Raw genomic sequence first — 17,786 nt, 5'->3', positions numbered from 1 at the left:
TTTCAAAATAAGTTCTTGTAAAGAATCAGAGCATTCCAAGTGTGTATTTTTCCACTCCTGCGAAATTGATGCTGTACACAGGGTTTCCATGATTGGAATCCTAATTTGGATTACGCTGGCATGAGATGTGTGCATGCTTCACTGGGAACCTAGCCTTTTCCTGCAGTGGAGCAAGCTCGCTTGCAACCAGTCCTCATTACCGTGGTTTCAAGCATGTCTCTTTAGAGGGACGAGGACGAAAGAGTGAAGTGGATAAGAGATTGTGTTTTTGTGGAATACATGAAGGATGTATGTTTTTATATGGAATGTTGAATGTAATTTGACGTATTGAAACATAGTTTTTGGGGTTGAGTGGACAACGTCTCTGTCCATGCGTATCGGTTTTGTGTCTGTTGAAACTGCCAGCATTTAGTATTGTATTATACTAAAACTGATCCTGTTTACCTTCTGCTTTCTCTTTGTGGCATCTGCTTTTAGCAGTGGCTTATTTCTCGTCCTCTGGGACCCAGCCCATACAGCCTGAAGGACCCAGTTAAAATTAGTATTCCACGCTATGTTCTGCGTGGACAAGGGAAAGATGAGCACTACGAATTTGAAGTAAAGGTGAGCTCTGATTCCTATTCTTCTTATTCTGCATTCATTCATAAATGGCCATCCTAGATGTACTGTTGATGGAAACATGTTATTGCTTTCTTAATATGCAAAATGTGCAAGTGAAAGTGAAAATTATCTTTTCACAGAATAATTTGCACATCTCTGGGAAATAAATCCCACATATTCAGCACTGAAGTACCCAGGCAGGTCTTCAAACAAATTTCTCATCTTAGATGAGTAGTGCTATTCAGTACAGAAAATTACTAGTTGAATTGTGCAATCAGGTTTCACTTATCAAAAGACTATGGGTTACAGAACAGCATGTAAATGCAGTCACATATATTGCCTTTTGAGAAATGAGTTTTAGCATACCAAAGACCATCCAGATTGTACGAAGAGTTTCCTTCTTGCCAATATACTTCTTCAGCTTAAGATATTTAATTAGTACTTAAAACATCAATGACAAATCCTGTCATGTGGATCTTTTGAATACTAATGCTTAAAAAATCTTTATTACAGTCCAAAACCATATTTTAGAATGATGTTTTAAATATATTTCAGTGTTATAAGCATTTGTTGTTTTTTATTGCATCAGTTTACTTTTCTGTGTTATTCTGTTATTTTACTTGGGCTAATATAAATATTTCCACAAGTTACATTTTTCTAATTTCTAGATGAAGAGAAAGGTGCTCGGATCTCTGCAGTCCATGTGATAAGACAATTATAGAGATTAAATTCATCACAGCTCATGAATTACCCTTTCATCATATGAATGTTTAGAAAAGGTTTATGAGTTATGAATCTTTTTTGGAATACGCATCTGAGTATAATAAAAAAGCATGCATAAGAGAGATGTAGAAAAACATTTTCATTTTTTTCTAAATGTCAGATTGAGCTGCAGACTTCATAAATGATCTAATTAGAATGTGTGTGTGATTTTGTATGGCATATTCAACCAGCTGCCTATTAGTCACCCAAAGATGTTATCCTTTGCTATTCCTAGTGAAGTTTAATGGTTTAAACTAAAGACCTCTGAAATATTTTCTTGATTCAGATTTTCATAACATCTTATATTAGATGCTTTAAAACTGACTTGTGGGACGTATTTTGAAAAGGCTGCAGATTAATGTTTTTTTCGTATTATTCCGTGTCCTCAATTTTAATAAATTTGCTTAATGAATTAAAGAATTCCAACATTATTTTGCTCCCTGTCTGTATATAATGAACAAATAGTCCCTTTACGTCTTAAATTTAGCTCTTTTTTGTTTTGCAGTGCTGCCACTCTGCACTTTCCGATCAGCACTAATAGCTTATATAACACAAAGCCATCAAAGAGAGAGGTGGTTTTAAAAAAAAATTTATACCTTGGATTGTGAGTCAGCATGTCATATAGTTAAAGCTTTTTTCACCCAAAAAGCTTGTTTTTTAGCTTGTTAGTTGTGTTTTTTTAATTGAATTGAAGTATTTAGTTTCCAAGGCATAAAAAGCCTTGTCTTTGCAGACCTGAAAGTGACCAGGGCTACTCAGCCTCTTTATGGAGTGGGGAATATAACTGGGTTGCATTCAACAAACCTTTGTATCTTGAATCTCTGTTACATGCTGTAAGTACAGCATGGAGTAAAAATGTAACCTTCTTAAATATTCCTTTAAACAATGAAGTATTCATCCCTTTAAACAGCAGAATTGGCAATCTGCAAAGCTGAGTGTTTTCTTTTTTAGATTGTTAACTTTACATTAGGAGCTCCTTACTACATTGTCAAGGCCCAAATATTGTTTCTGGTTTCTTTCCTCCCAGTTTCCTGAGCTTCTCCTAAAGTAGGTCTACAGTAAAACTTGTGCAGCTGTCCTTGTTCCGTTTTCAACTTAGAGGTCAATATATCATCTGTTATTCATTCTCTGGTCTGCTCTTCTTTTTTTTTTTTGAACAATTACAAATGTAGTCTTCTTTCGTGTACTTGCCTATCCAGACATTTTACATATTTTACTGCATAGACATTTTCAAAAATACTCTACAAAAATAGTCTTATACAGGGAATGTATGCAAATCTTTTACATTTATATCCATTGTTTTACTGTAGTCAAACCTTTTATTTATTAATACTGTAGATCACAGCCTTGGAAGAAACGTGGACTGTGTTTAGAAGATACAGTCGTTTTCGCGAAATGCACAAAACACTCAAATTGAAATATCCAGAGGTAAGGCACTGAATTATTAATATTTTTTATTTTTTCTCTATTTTCTATTTGTTATGAGTGTAATGTCACTTTAAGTTATAAAGTGTCACTTTAAGTAATATGCATTGTACAGGAACTGAATACACAATTTGAGTATTGAGTAGAAATGCAGGTTACAATTTTTAAAGTGTCAGAGAATTTAAAAAACCTTTGGGTTTTCAACTACTGCAATGAATGTTTTTGACTGACTTTAAAAAATAGGTAAGTGCAAGTCTAATGTTTTTAATGCGAAATGATTGGGCCCCGAATGAAGTGAAAGAAAATTTGATCTCATTCTCTATATGTTCGTCTCCTATCATCTTTCAGCTCAAAGAAAACCACACCTTTTACTAACATCTACCGACAGGTGTTTTTCAAACAGGTCTTTTAGAAGTCCAGGTTCAGTTCTTAATAATTTTTTCCTTTCATCTTTTAAGCTTTCATCTTGGCTTTCTGCTGAGATTTATAACCTGTTGCCAATTCTGAAAAGGATTTCTCAGATCCATTGTAATACACCTTTATTTTTTTCTTTTTATTATAAATATTATTGGTGGCATGATTGCATGGCAGTTAACACTGCTGCCTCACAGTAAGCCCAGTCATGTGGAGTCAGTTCTGGCATGTAGAGCCTAAATGCTCTACAGCTAAATGCAGTTGAATGAAATATTGTAATTTATCTAATGTAATATATGTAATTCTCATATACATGTTATAAAACTAGGTTCAGTCAAAGAAAAGCTTTAGAATGATAATAGTGGACCTGTTCTTTGTTTCATGAATTAAAACCACTATGTTTCAAATAACTGTGACTGGAGTTCAACCAAGCAAGACAACATTCACAGATTGTTCTATCATACTAGATAGATAGATAGATAGATAGATAGATAGATAGATAGATAGATAGATACTTTATTGATCCCGTGAGGGAAATTGCAGTGCAACAGCAGCTTAACACACACAACACAGCCACAGTGTAACGAATTATATAATAATAGTACAATACAAGAGTTACTCACAGTCCGGACGCACAAGAACAAACTAGAACAGAACAGTACACAGAAAATCGTATCACACTCATATCACACATATGAATATAAATATAGATGTAACTATAGATATAAATATAAGATACACTATACATACTATATGTTAAAGAAACCATTAAAAACACTTAATGCACTGAAAGAAGTACTGTGTAGGAAATGTCAGAAATGCTACTCTTTTTCTTAAGCAACAGTTGACCTGTCATGAACGGCCTCGAAGTCATCTCGACTCGCTGATTTTAAATGTTGGCAGTGCAGCCCTGATAACACATAGAACACCTAAATCATCCTCACCACTACATTTTACCAGGGAAACTAATGCATTTTTATTACCTCGCAATGAAAATTCTTAACTGGAGTAGGTAGTTTCACAGATGTGGAAGCATACTGTGCATTAAATTATCTCCCTATTGTTTTGTTTCTGGTAATGCTTTCTTTAAATCCAGGAAAGCTAATGAATCTCATAAAACCGCACAAGAGAGGAGACTGCATTCACTTGATAGAAAGGCAGTGGATGTTTGTTCATGGACTTAATCATTGTTTTTCTGAGTATTCTGATGATCTGATGCATTTTACAGGGTTCTCTGAGGTGTCAGGAGGCAGTTTCTCCCAGTCTCTATTTTGAATCGCTGAAGTATCATGTCTACTGCATTCCCCCATTGGTCCATTAAGAAGTCTGCGGGTCACGGAGATGTGTGTGGATGCAGGAGCGATCCTGCATTAAGCGTGTTGAAGGCGAGGACAAACATGGTCATTAGAAAATGAGCTGCTGTTTCTGTTCAATTTAATCTTCTTGATTGTAATTCAAGGTCTTGACAGAAATAAACCTCTGTGGGCTCTTGCTTTTGCATTGGGTAATATAAATTATGTGGATACTCTAGCCTGTACCACGATAGATGCTGAGATAATAGTTCATTTGCACAGGCAAAGGGAATCTGACATGCTGCTGGATCTTGATTGTATGCAGGAGAGGAAAGTTACTCTCCACAGTGTGAAATTACTGGCAGAAAAGACAGAGTGGAGCAATGACTCAGCCCTGAGCCAGGAGCCTGCTGTTAACCCCGGAGTGTGGAGATAATGTGTAGTTCAGGGCACACCGTGAGAATTGTGGCAGTGAAAAAGTGCAGAGGTTAAGCACTGAAGTCCACCTTAAATTTCTCTACCCTCAGGATTATCTGCAACAAAAGATACTGACTGGAACCAAGAGCACCAGTAATGAGAACACGCATCTTGGCACGATGCTTTACTTGAAACGTTGGTATCTGCATTACATCTTGAAATTAAATATTTAGGCTGAAATTGTTCAGACTTATACTGTATCTGTCGGATCCCCTGATCAGTCATTACCTCATAATATACAGTCTCAGATTGCATATTTTTATAATGCTGCAATAAAATAGTCAGCCTTTACCTTTTAATTGCCATCATTAGTACATTAACAGTCCAGAGGTTTACACAGGAATAAACTATTAGTATGGTAATATCAAGCTCCCTTTTATAAACCCCAAAGTCAACTCTTTTTATTCCATAGAACGTCCATAGAACTTATAACGTCAGCTTCAATGTACACCGCTCGGTGAAAATTATGGTGTGGGACTGAGTAGCCAATGTTACTACATTGTATTTATTCAGCAGTTTGAGGACTATCCTATATTACTATAATTAATAAATTTGTCAAATCTACAGTGGTTTATAGGAAAAATGTTATTATAATGCTTCATTTTAGTCTAGGAGCAAAATTTTTTTTTTGAGCATATCTATTGAACTACTTCTAAGAACAGTAAAAAGAATCTCAGAAGGTGCACAGCTTTACAAAAGCAAAAGGCACAAGAAGGTGTTCCATCAGAGGAAACTCTAAAATAGCGCTTCTGTAATTATTGCCGGCTCTTGTCAGTTCTCAAATGGAGCTGACTGCACAGTACCGTTCACCACAGGGAGGATAGTGTTGCTACAGAGAATCAGTCATTGCAGTAACAAGGACTGTCATGTTTTAAGAACAAAAAAGAGAATTTAAGAGAAAATATTCCTTCTTACTTTTAAGGCTATATTGATTAAAGTCCTGTTTAAAGATATAAAGTGAGTCCTTTCTTTTTCTCTGCTTTTCGTCATCTTTTGAGAACCTCACTTGAGGTTTAAAGCAGTCATAATGCTGGCAAGGTTTGGTGATTAGGACAAAGTGACACAATACTGCATATTAATTGTGCACACTAATCAAATGATGACCCACTTGCATTTTTTTAATGAAGCCTTCTGCCTTTTGTATGTGCATTGATGGGACTGGATAGATTTTCAAAAGTAATAGAGGTTATATTGTGTGATAGTGGCTTATGAACTGCTCTCTTAATGCTGTCAGTATAATTATCATTGACCTCTTTGTGTTCTGCAGCAAATGGAATCTTAAGTAGCATTTGCCTGAGAGGTAAAAGGCAGGCAGCTGTGGAGTGGCTCTCCTTTTACAAGCTCATCTTCTACAGCTGCAGGCCTCCATTCAAAATGACTCTTTATCTGAATTATGTGCGCTTCCCCAGGAGTTCGAATAGCACAGTGCCAAGGGTTCTAATAACTCGTCCTCAAGAGCACTGCTTTACGGCTTAGCTGTGGCTGCTTTTTGGATCTCTTGAAGTGTGTGGATGGCAGTTTTTGCTTTTGCAGGGTATTGTTCAGTAAGGTGCTACAGGTGAATTAATTGCCAGTGCTTGTGTCACCGTGTTCCTCTTTGGACTCTATTAATCTCAGAGGTCCTATACATCAGTACAATGCTGAATAACTATCGCTGCACCCATGCATCTCCTAAGCATCTTCAAAAATCTAACAGCCAAAGCTCAAGCTGATTATGCCCTAGATTTCTTTAACCTGTAAAGATTCTTCTCAACATTGTGAGTATGCCCTTGAGCCCTACTTAAGCTTCCCCAATTATGCATAGCAAAAATGATGATTAAGTAAAGTATTTTCATTTTTTTCCAGATATGTTTTCTTAATTTTCTTATTTTTTTCCCCTGATGTAGCCGCGTGTAACATTGCAGATTTATTTGTACTGCATTTGATTTCAGTAATGTTTAATTCAAGGTCATTTTTAAATTAAAGATATAAGTGCAGCATAAAATAAAGAGGGAGGGGGTCTCTATAAAAATAGAAGTGCGTCTTTAAATTTGCATAAATATAGCGTCCAGGGCTTCACAACAAAAATGAAATGTTAATTTTATTTATGTAAAAATGTTTGCTACTGCATTGCTTCATAGAATGCTACTAATTCAACATTCAATAAGGTGCTTACCAATAATACATTTCTTCAATACATACATACTTTCCAGAAAATACTGATTCCCAGACCTTTGAAAGTCAATGTCTGTTAATACACATTATGCTTCCCGTTTTTACAAAATATAATGTTTTATGTAATTGTTTCCAGTAAACTGTCTTTTTTGCAGACCTTGCAGGTGCTGCTTTCCTTCCTGAATGCTGTAAAAATATTATTGGCTGGTTTGTTTCATACTTTCAAAACATAACTAATATACAGTACAGTAAGTTGTCCCTGAAAGGACCTTTGCTCGTTTGCTGCCCAGTCATTACCTGTGATTTGCGTATTATATCTTTACTTACAAAAACAAAGACAGTGCATGAATGATGCATATTATAACTGAAATTTGCTATGACAGGCACAGAGCCTCATTATCTGTAATTCAGAATGAATGAGATGTGTCAGTTTGAGGCAGCAATAGCATATTATCTCTATTCTGCAGCTCTCAAGCCTAGCATCTTTAATGTATTATTGCCTGGGCTGTTATTAAAATCATAAGCTCACAAATGCTTTGAAGAAAGAATGTTGGCAGGTGGTTAGAAGCATACCTCAAGGGTTCATCTGAGTTTTGAATAGTTCCAAATAATATTGAGGTGTTAAGATGCATTACAGATAGGGTCTGATTGAGTTGTCTTTCCTCACTGTACAATGTTTGCAAAGCAGAGTCTTCTCACTTTAGACTTTGCATCTATTCCTAAGTACTATGTTAAAAGTTAGTATATATACTGCACGCATGACTGAGCTTATGTTTTCTGTACCTTATCATTAAATGAAACTTCCCATTTAGCAGAGATGTCAGGAGATCACTTGCATTTGCAAAAGGCTTGGACTTGTGTGAAAATGGTGGTGTGCTCTGCAACTTTTCTAGTACTTTTAGCACAGTTTAAATCCTTATTTATAGCCGTCAGATTATAAGTAGCTTTGCTTGTCATTTACAGTATGTGTCCTTGATGGTGAATCTTGAATTTGTCTCTCCTGATGGAAAGAAGGATTAAATAATATAAACAAGGAACTTTTGAATTTTTTTGAATTTAAGAAATTACAGAAAGAACTTAGAAAGGACAGTTACCCTGTTTTTTTATTTTCTACTTTCCAAACATATCCCTAAAGATCCCCCAGTTGCTTCTACTCATTATACTGAATGACACTGGTACCAGAAAAACTGAAAGAGGCGTATTCCCTTAGGCTGATGTAGAATTGAATCATTTCAAAACTCTGCTTCCCTCTCCAAGTCTGACATCCCATTGCCTGCTATTGCAGAGCTTATAGTTTACAGTTTTAGAGTTTTTTTTAGATGCCTCTTTAAAAAAATGCTGCACAGTTACACCTGTAGAATGAAATACATTTCATTTGTTTAAAACAGATTTCCATGATCATTTTCTATTCAGGTCAGATTGGTAGTACATTGGACTTCCTTTCAGTTCTTTATAAATGGAGAGCATTTGCAAGACCTCACCCTCAAATGTTCAGAAATATATGGACATCCAAAGTGGAACATAACAGGGGAAAGGGGAAAAACAGATGTGGATACGTTGAGATCTGACATAGTTTGCAAAATGGTATTCTGTTGGAGCCTTTGTGCACTTCAAAACTTAAACTTAAATTTTGTGTGTGAAAAGCATTAATACTGTTGACTAGATTTGTCAAATAAAATTGATGTATTGGTTTATCACCATAACAAATGCAACAAAAAGCATGTTTTTGGCACTCCGTATAACAGATGATTAAGACTGAGAGCTAATACGTAGAATTTAGTTTAATTAGGTAAACTAATGTGTTAATTGACTCTGCACTAAATGTATGCAGCAATTAATTCATTGTTTCTTGCTTGCATTCACCAATTAGAAAATGAAGATGCTTTGAAACATCTGCTGCTTTGTTTGGCATTGAGCTTCAGAATGTTTTAAGGATATATACTGTATATACTACATTTTTTTTTTGTTGCATTTTGTGTAGTATGTTTCTAAATAGCTTTCAGATGCAGTAATTTAATACATTAATCCTGTTCACCGGTAAATGTTAAGTATTAATATCTTCATCTAATGTTTCTAGTGTACACATGAATGCCGTTACAATGTGGTCAATGTGGTTAGTATTTAATAAGACTGTCTATTGACAGCATTGAATGAAGCTTAATATTTCTGCAATAAAATTATTTGGAATGTTTATTTCGTTCAGTTTTCTAGACATAATTGCAATATTTGCATTCATAAAACTATTTGGGACTGCCCACACAAAACTAAGTAGCAATACTGAATTATTACAAATGTTCCCCCAAATTAAAATGGATTACATGCTCTTCTTTTATTTCCAACACTGATCACACATTGAGGAATGCAGTTTTTATGGTATTGGAACCGGTGTATAAAAGAACATAACAGAACATATAACATTGAGATTTAGGAAGATTTTTACAGATTACATAATGTGCAATGTGTTTTCATCATATGATGCTTTTTGTTTATTTGGGTTTATTTTCATTTCATTAGGGATATGAAGAAATCTGGAAATCACTGCATTTGTGTGTGCACTGTATATAGAGCTATTAGATGCTCTGTTAATTTCATATCATTTTTATGTCCTATAGCAAGGAGGTTTTTGAGCTTGTGTAGAAACTGCTGAGCAGTTCTTCTGTATTGCTTTTTCTCAAAAGCAGCTTAATAATAAAATATGATAAATTTCAGTTGAAGCAGCTTAATCCTTTCAATTTTATTTTACTTTAATGAAACTCAATCTCTAGCAGCCAAGGCAGTTTCCTCAAAACCTCTGATGGAATTTGTAGATACTGAACCAAAGAGAGACGCACAATGGTGTTCTGAATGTCACCCGTGTCTAAGAGCCTTTCTCATTTGTAAACTCTTATCCTCAGGCTAAAGAAATAAACGACATCATTTTAAACTTCTGTGCCCTTTAGCGAGAGGTGTTGTCATAGAATGTCTTTTTAAATTAAAGTAAGTTTCTTTTTCTTCCTTTTTGACCTCGCATGAGTGATATTAGCATTTGCAGAAACTGCATGACGATCGCGCCATAAATGGTGACAGATTTCACAACCGTGAATTTTGTCCAAACCCTGGGGGAACTTCACAAAGCACCATCTGTTGAAAAAAAGAATGATCCAAGAAGATCATTGTTGAGTGCACTTTCTGTTTTCTGCTTTCTTTTCCTAACTTTTAATTTATAAAACAGAAAAGTCAGTTTAAGGGAATTTTAAGGGGATCCCTATCTGTGAACAGCATCAGTGTAATTTCAAAGGGCAGCATCACAGCCTGTGCCTTCAGAATTGAAGGATTCGTGGAAGTCACGACTTAACCTTGAAACAGTTTCTCACAGTTTTCAGGTTAGAAACTGACCCTACTTTGTACTCGAAACCAGGATTTAAAAGTGCCTTTCTTGCAAACCACTTCTAAGGTCTTCAGTACCAATACCAACTAAATAATTTTAGTGCTTGAGTCTCAGAGCCCCTCAGAGCTCAATACAGCGTGCAAAACTTTAAATGTCTATTTGTGGGGATAAGGATAGATTTAGACTGCCTCATCTAATAGCTGGGTCAAGCTGCATCCCGCTGGATTTAGAAGTATTGGTCACAGTTTAAGTGAATAAAAACTTATACAATAGTTGCTTCAAGGCAGGCTTTTTACTAACCATGCCATACAGAATATGAAGTTTCTTACACTGCTGCATTATAAGATGGAGACAATGTGTTGGAAAGAGGGCACATACAGGAGACAGGGGAATCCAGCTGTAGCTGGTTTAATGCATGATCTAAAAGACCCAGTCACTTCATATAACTCTTGTAATAACTGGGTTCTGCAGCCCAAAGCTCACCTGGGGCAGTTTACTGTACTACATAGAGTTCTGAGGACTGAGGTAACTCCTACAGAAAGTTACTATACCCAAAAGCCCATACAGCTATGCTGAGGTTAGACTAAAACACAAATATGAAAATATTTTTCATATTAATTTTTAAATTAAAAATATTCAGTTTTCATATCTTTATATGAAATGTGGATACAGTAAATGTATGTAGACGTGCATGATAAGTGTGCTTTGTTTCAAGTATCCATGTAATTTTTCAAATTTAAATAGTTTGTAGTTGGTTCTAAAACATTCAATATTTAACTTTAAATAAAAAGACCTTTAGTGAAAAGAAAGAAAGATGTTATTTACTTTGTCCACTATTTCAGTTTGCAGAGGATACCACAACAGGAGGTTTAGTAAGTAATATAGAAGCAGCAATGGAAATTTTAAAAACTGGACGAAATTCAAGGTTGGGAAAACACCTGGCAGATTACATTTAATATGGGAAGCAAAAACACCCATTAAAATATGATGACGCAGAAGAAGAAGCGACTTATGAAAAACCATTCCCCATAGTGGGGAAAGTATAAAAAAAGCAAATGCAATGTCAGTATATATACTGTATACTGAAACCTGTAGAATTTAAATCAAGAAATGTTATGTTAAATTATGTAAAACATTAGTAAGGCCTCATTTTGATCATGTGTAATTTTGATCACTGTGTAACAGGAATATTGCTACTCTGGAATCAGTCCAGAGAAGATTTGCCAGAAAAGATTTTGAGAGGACTTGACTCAAGTTATTGAAATCTTGAAGGGATTTCCTTCCTAGTCATGTTATTTAGATATTCAGGTGGGTAGCTGCGTCAGCATGCGTAGGCTGCAAAGGAACAAGTAATAGGTTTATTCCATGCTGAAAAAAAGAAGAAAGAGAACACAACGTTTTGGCCATGGAGCCTTCTTCAGGTGTGAAGATGATGTGGAGGCTAGGCTAAGGTATTTCTACGGCTGACAGCTCCACATCATCTTCACACCTGAAGAAGGCTCCACGGCCGAAATGTTGTGTTCTCTTTCTTCTTTTTTTCAGCATGGAATAAACCTATTACTTGTTCCTTTGCATGTTATTTAGATGATACCCTGGCTTCTTTGAAGAAATGGCTTGATGACATTCTCCAGTCAATTAGCCACTAGAAATCAAACAAGCTGCTGTAGATAGAACAAATGGCCCTTCTTTTGTTCATCACCTTTATGTTCAGAGGCTGAATAAGTTGAACAGAAAAAAAAACATTCTAACGCTTATTTATTACCATTTCCACACATTTCTGGGACCTGTCCCATTATAGATGTGATTTTTCTTTCCCTTTGTCAATCTTTTCTTTTACTTGATAGAATAACTATTCCTCCGAAATTGCCTGGAGTTTCTTGTGCAAACTGTTTTTTTTTTTACTACAAGTGTTGGCATCACATTATAGTGGAGATAAGATGAGAATTTTTAAGTTTAATTTCATCTCTACATGTATTTCAAGAGCAGTACGGTGGTGGAGTGGTTAGCTTTACTGCGTTGAAGATTCAGATTGAGTCTCAGTCAAAACAAGCAAAGACAAGCAAGACTCCCAGGTTTCTTTGTCACTTTATGTAAATTGTAAAGATTCGAATACAAAAGCAAGAAAAATACAGTTTAGGACTTCTATTGCTTTTTTTGGCAGACATCTGTCACTTGGTGGTTACTTTAAAAGTCCTTGTTTTCAATGATGGCAAACCAGGGGCCGCAGGGAAAATTAGCCCTGAAGAGTCTTAGAAAAGTTATTGTTCTTTATAAATAACTTAATATACCATAGTTTGTGTAAGACATGACATATTTAGTATAGATTAATTTAATCCTTGAAGTGTAGACAGCCTTGCATCATTTCTTTTTACTCTCGAATCCTGACATGTTTTAATAGTCACTGACTAACACATTGTGCTATAAACCAATAGTCTTTAAAATTATGGGAAATTCTGATCTCTTTTTATCTTTACATTTTTATGCACTTCATGCTTAAGATTTTAATCATTGATGTGCTCTGGATATGTCAGATATTCCTTATTCTTGATAACGTTCATATGATTTCTGCCCTGCAAAGTTAGAAAATTAAAGTGTTTTTACAATCTCAAATATGTCTAAAGTACTTTTTGTACTTGAAAATATATTAAAACTTCACTTATGGGTTGAATTCTGTTGGTATGTTATGTGTATATGGAGGCATGGGGGTTATTCGCCTGTTTCTGCCTTCAGAAAACCCAACACAGCTTTGAAAACTGTAAAGTATTTAACATTGCCACTGGGTACCTCACTTCCATATGCTCCTCGTGTCAGCAAGCTAATTTAAAATGTATCCACTAGGCTTTGTTCTGTGAGCTGTTTGGGCATTAACTGTGGAGTTCATCATTAAGCAAATGCTTTTGCCTTTACTGGATTATGCTGATTTCAATCTATACATAAGTCAATGGTGTGTTATTAACTAAGATTGCTAAATTGTACCCTAGATTGGCAAGATTTATTCTGTCTTGCAATTTTAAAACTCAGTTTTATGAATTGCTATAAGATTAGATTGGCTTTCTGAAGATGTGAGCATGAAGTTAATTGGCTTACTCCTGCTTTCAGAAGTGCAAGGGGACTTGCTGCCCTCTATTAACCCCTGAATGTTTTGCATCTTTTGTATGTTTTGATCAGTTACTGCTTCTCAATATTAGTTTTAAACTACTGCACTTTAAAGCATGTACAGTATCAAGATGCTCCAAGGAAGTTCTGCCATTTCAAACACATCACATTTATACAGTACAATATATGCCAATAGTGACTTGTCAGGTGCTGCTTACAAGGGTTGGTGACAGTTCGCTTTATCTTCATCGAAAGGCTCTCAGTACTGTTTAATAAAAGCCGAACTTTATGTAGACTTGAAAAATTAAATTAAGGCACATTAGAAAACAAAAGCAATTCATGGCAGTTTTATTTGATCTTCAAGCCATTGTGCAAATACATTTTTTAAGTGAGACACTAAATCAGAAATCTGCATGGAGTCTTAATTAGGTAAACATAAAAATCTGTCACAATAACAATATTAACCGTCTAAGTTTATTTGTATAGAATTGCATATTGTAGAAACATGTAAGGATTCCGCTCTGAAATTGTGGAAGACCATTCTTAATTATAGTCTGTTCACTCCCCTTAAAAACCCCAAAGAATGTAGCTGTACGATTGTAGACAGGTAATTAGGATGGCTTACTGGGGCAAAGCAGTCTTTTATTTGTCTAACAAATCAACATTCAGGGGCAAAAATGAAAATACATTTGTGACTGAATATTTTACTTTGACAACTTTTCCAGAAAGACCCTGGAATATGTCATACAATCCGATTAGTTATTAATGCACCCATCTCATCTGCAGTGAGAATTACAGCTACAGTATATCTGTGATGAGCTTTCATTACAGACATTTCCCACAGCCAGAACAGTTATAATTTACAGCACATCCCTAACAAACAAGACAAGGTTGCTTCAGAAGCTGTCAACCTCACACATTTAAGAGAAAAAGTCCCTGAGATGTGGAAGAGTTCAATTGTAATGCTGATGCCATTGGAGAAAAAGTCTCTGTTTTATTCTACCTCCAGCTTTAATGTGATAGTATTAATCAAACTCCAGAAACAATATGTTACTGGAGGCAACATAGCATTATAAATTGCTTTGCAAAATTCAAGATGAGTTCACAACAGATTTCTTACAGCTATTCTCCATAGAGTCATATTTGTTCAGATGGCTTTTTCTTTGCAGTTATTATCTTGCGGTTTTTACTCTGAGCCATGTTTTATTAAAATACTGTATTGAGCATTTGCATAATTTGTACCGAAACCTTTAAATGGTGCCATGTGAATTACTAGAGCTCACCAAGGCAATCAGGGGGCTTAGATGAGAAAAAATACAACAGAATTATTTCTCCTAATTGCTCAAATTAGCTCACTAATATTGCTCTTAATTAGCACATCCTCATTGATGAAGATGTATCATTCATGATGTTTCTACCTGTGTTCATGCTAAGTATTCTTATATTCTTCAGTTCTGTTCCTATATTAAACATGAAGCCTAAAGAACACATAAAATTATTGTCCGAGACTGGTGATAAGTTGTACTCTCTGATGTCTTATAACAACTTTAAAATGGAATGATCTGTGACAAAGCAGAACCTCATCAGTATCATCTTAGCAGTAGTTTGAGTCAGGTTCCATTTGAGGAGGAATTATGATAAAGATAAATTTAGACACACCTTTCACAATTTTAAAAAACAGCTTGAAAGTTAGTGTGTTATAATACTGTACATTTTATTTGGGTAAGAGGAGTGATCATGACAAATGTACAGTACTGTAAATATAGTAGTTCAGGTGGGGAGCTGCATCAGCATGTGTAGGCTGCAAAGGAACAAGTAATAGGTTTATTCCATGCTGAAAAAAAGAAGAAAGAAAACACAATGTTTTGGCCGTGGAGCCTTCTTCAGGTGTGAGCACTGTACTGTAAATGTATTTTGATGTTTAGGAGTGTTATGCAATTGAATAGTTTGAATAGTTTGGAAAAATGACAGTTCTAAGTGGCCTTTTAAAATTAGCTGCAGCTAGTTTTAAGTTTTTTTTCAACAAGTTGTGTTTTGTTGGTGCAGTACCCCAAGACCTGTTTATTACAGTTAGAAGGAGATGTCCATGGTAAGGTATTTGTAAGCCTTGTAGAATACTGTAGGAAAATACCTGTGGTCCTGTAACCACTACCTTAGTGTTTGAGGTCAAATTTCTTTATGTGGTATGTTGTTCTTTTGCTTCGCTTCAGTTGGTATTTTTCATGGGCTCCTACAGAAATATACTGAATTGGTGAGAGTATATCCTGACAGGCATTAAAGTGATACATAGTTTTTGTTTCAGTTTCTCTCTGCATACATACTGTATAAATAATTTTTTTAGACTGTGAGGAAGGCACAGGTGGATATATGGCTTATTAATTCATTTATTAGAAAGAATGTGGAAGAACATGATCTCAGAAACAGGTGTCTGTCTTAAATTATATGCAGTGGCTGGATGTAGCTCAGAAGTCTCAAAAAATCAGTGGGATTTTGCTTTGAGGTACAGGAGGTGACAGTCATTTCTCACTTGGTAACGTGCCATGTCGTTTTCACAGCAGGATTACTTTGGTGCCTCAGGCACCAAGAAATCTGCGTATGCTTTCTTTTCTTCTCTTTTTGCTTTCTTAGAGGAAAAGACTAATATTCGATTCAGCTGCATTGCACTTGGATAAGGGGGGTGGGACTTGGTTATTACTTGAGACGTAGATTCTTTAGTACCTAGTGGTGACTCTGCTAACAGATAAGGTCACTTTATCACTCATCCAGAATCCATATGAAGACCTCAGTAAGGCATCGTTGCAATGAATATTTTGTGATGTGTTTAAGATCTGCTATTGGCAGCAGAATAATAAAATTCAAAAAGTTGTCCATAGTAGAAGAACAGATTTGCTTGAATAATTGGATGAATATTTATTTTGGAATACTTTTTTTTAGATCACTATACAGGAAATATACAGTATGTGTAATGTTTTATGGGAGAGTCTCCCTGGCATGATAGCAGTTAAAAACCATTTTTTTATTATGTTCTTTCCTTCCCAGATACAGTTGAGATATATACAGTACTACTTACTTCCACTTTCACAGGGATGTTGTTACATTAGGGCAGTGTGTTTCCTTTCAGTGACTAATTGAGCTGCTGCCTGTACATGAACATCTATAGCCAAATAAACCAGGACATCAATGTCGAGCAATGGGCAAGAGAAGCGATGTTCTGTTCATGAAGGAAAGACAGCAAAAAGATCCAAACTTTTATCTAAAAAGATGTTCTTTGTGAATAGAAAAATAGCCAAATTCACAGAACCTAGACACAATACAAACAGGTTTTCGCTTATGTATTTATATTTCTCTTTATGTACAGAGAAGAAGGAGACGACTGAAAATGTAGTGTTAGAGCTGGCCTAAATAATGTCCCCCAGGTTCAAGTTCATACAGTATTACAATTGTTCGTAATATAGATGTGCATGTGATTTATTTGAGCCTGTCAGGAACTCATAGTGGTTCGTAAAAGAAAGTGCGGTCATAAAGGTGCAGTATAATTCATGATATACCATCACTGTAAAGCCGCTTTTGAAGCTTTATAAATCTACCTACAGAGACGGCATTGTTTGTGTCTTGCTCACTTTTAGGTTTTCTAATAGGGTTAAAAATAGACAAACTGCCTTGAATAAATCACAATCATTGTTGGGATAATTATTTTTGCATAATACAAGAGCTGTACAGTATGTTTACTGCAAAGTGATAATCTGCCAACTAGTTTTTGCTTTTGCAGGATTACAGTTGGCACTGTTGCTCCCCTTAAATTATCAAAGAATTTCAAGCAAGCATCCTAAGTTGTCAAGAAAAAATAGCATTTTTTTCTACAGTATGAGCCCAAAAGCTTCTCAAATAACTGTTGTAAAAACCATGTACAAGAAAGTAATTTACACTGCTAAACTTGAAAACAACAAACACGTTTTGTTTGGATTCTAAAAATAGAATTTATTATAAGGGAAACTCTGCAGAAACCCTTTAGGAATATTATAAACTGTTAAAACTGAAAACCTTTCACTAAAAGTCTCATGCCTCCATGTCTCTGTTCTGTTTTTCTAATCAAGGAGTTCCAATTCAAGAAATGATGCATTGCGTATAACAAAGATATTTTGTTCAATTTGTTTTTTGCAATACATCCCCGATCCCTGCAATTTAAATACAGCATGGTT

The 17,786-nt window shown here is 35.3% G+C and overlaps 1 protein-coding gene across 4 annotated transcripts in view; it reads left to right on the top strand.

The window, feature by feature from the left end:
* kif16ba (kinesin family member 16Ba) overlaps positions 1–17,786 on the top strand; it is a 96,206-nt gene that overhangs the window by 64,437 nt on the left and 13,983 nt on the right. For 2 of the 4 annotated variants that reach the window (XM_088934077.1, XM_088934075.1), the window contains 2 exons: positions 478–603; positions 2,701–2,790. In XM_088934077.1, coding sequence (XP_088790203.1) covers positions 478–603; positions 2,701–2,790 — 216 coding nt within the window. The remainder of the gene's footprint in view (positions 1–477; positions 604–2,700; positions 2,791–17,786) is intronic. The other 2 variants (XM_088934076.1, XM_088934079.1) reach the window with 1 other exon arrangement.

Source organism: Atractosteus spatula, chromosome 15 (assembly GCF_055471065.1).
Source record: "Atractosteus spatula isolate fAtrSpa1 chromosome 15, fAtrSpa1.hap1, whole genome shotgun sequence".
Taxonomy (NCBI): domain Eukaryota; kingdom Metazoa; phylum Chordata; class Actinopteri; order Semionotiformes; family Lepisosteidae; genus Atractosteus; species Atractosteus spatula.
This window is presented reverse-complemented; position numbering and strand designations above follow the sequence as displayed.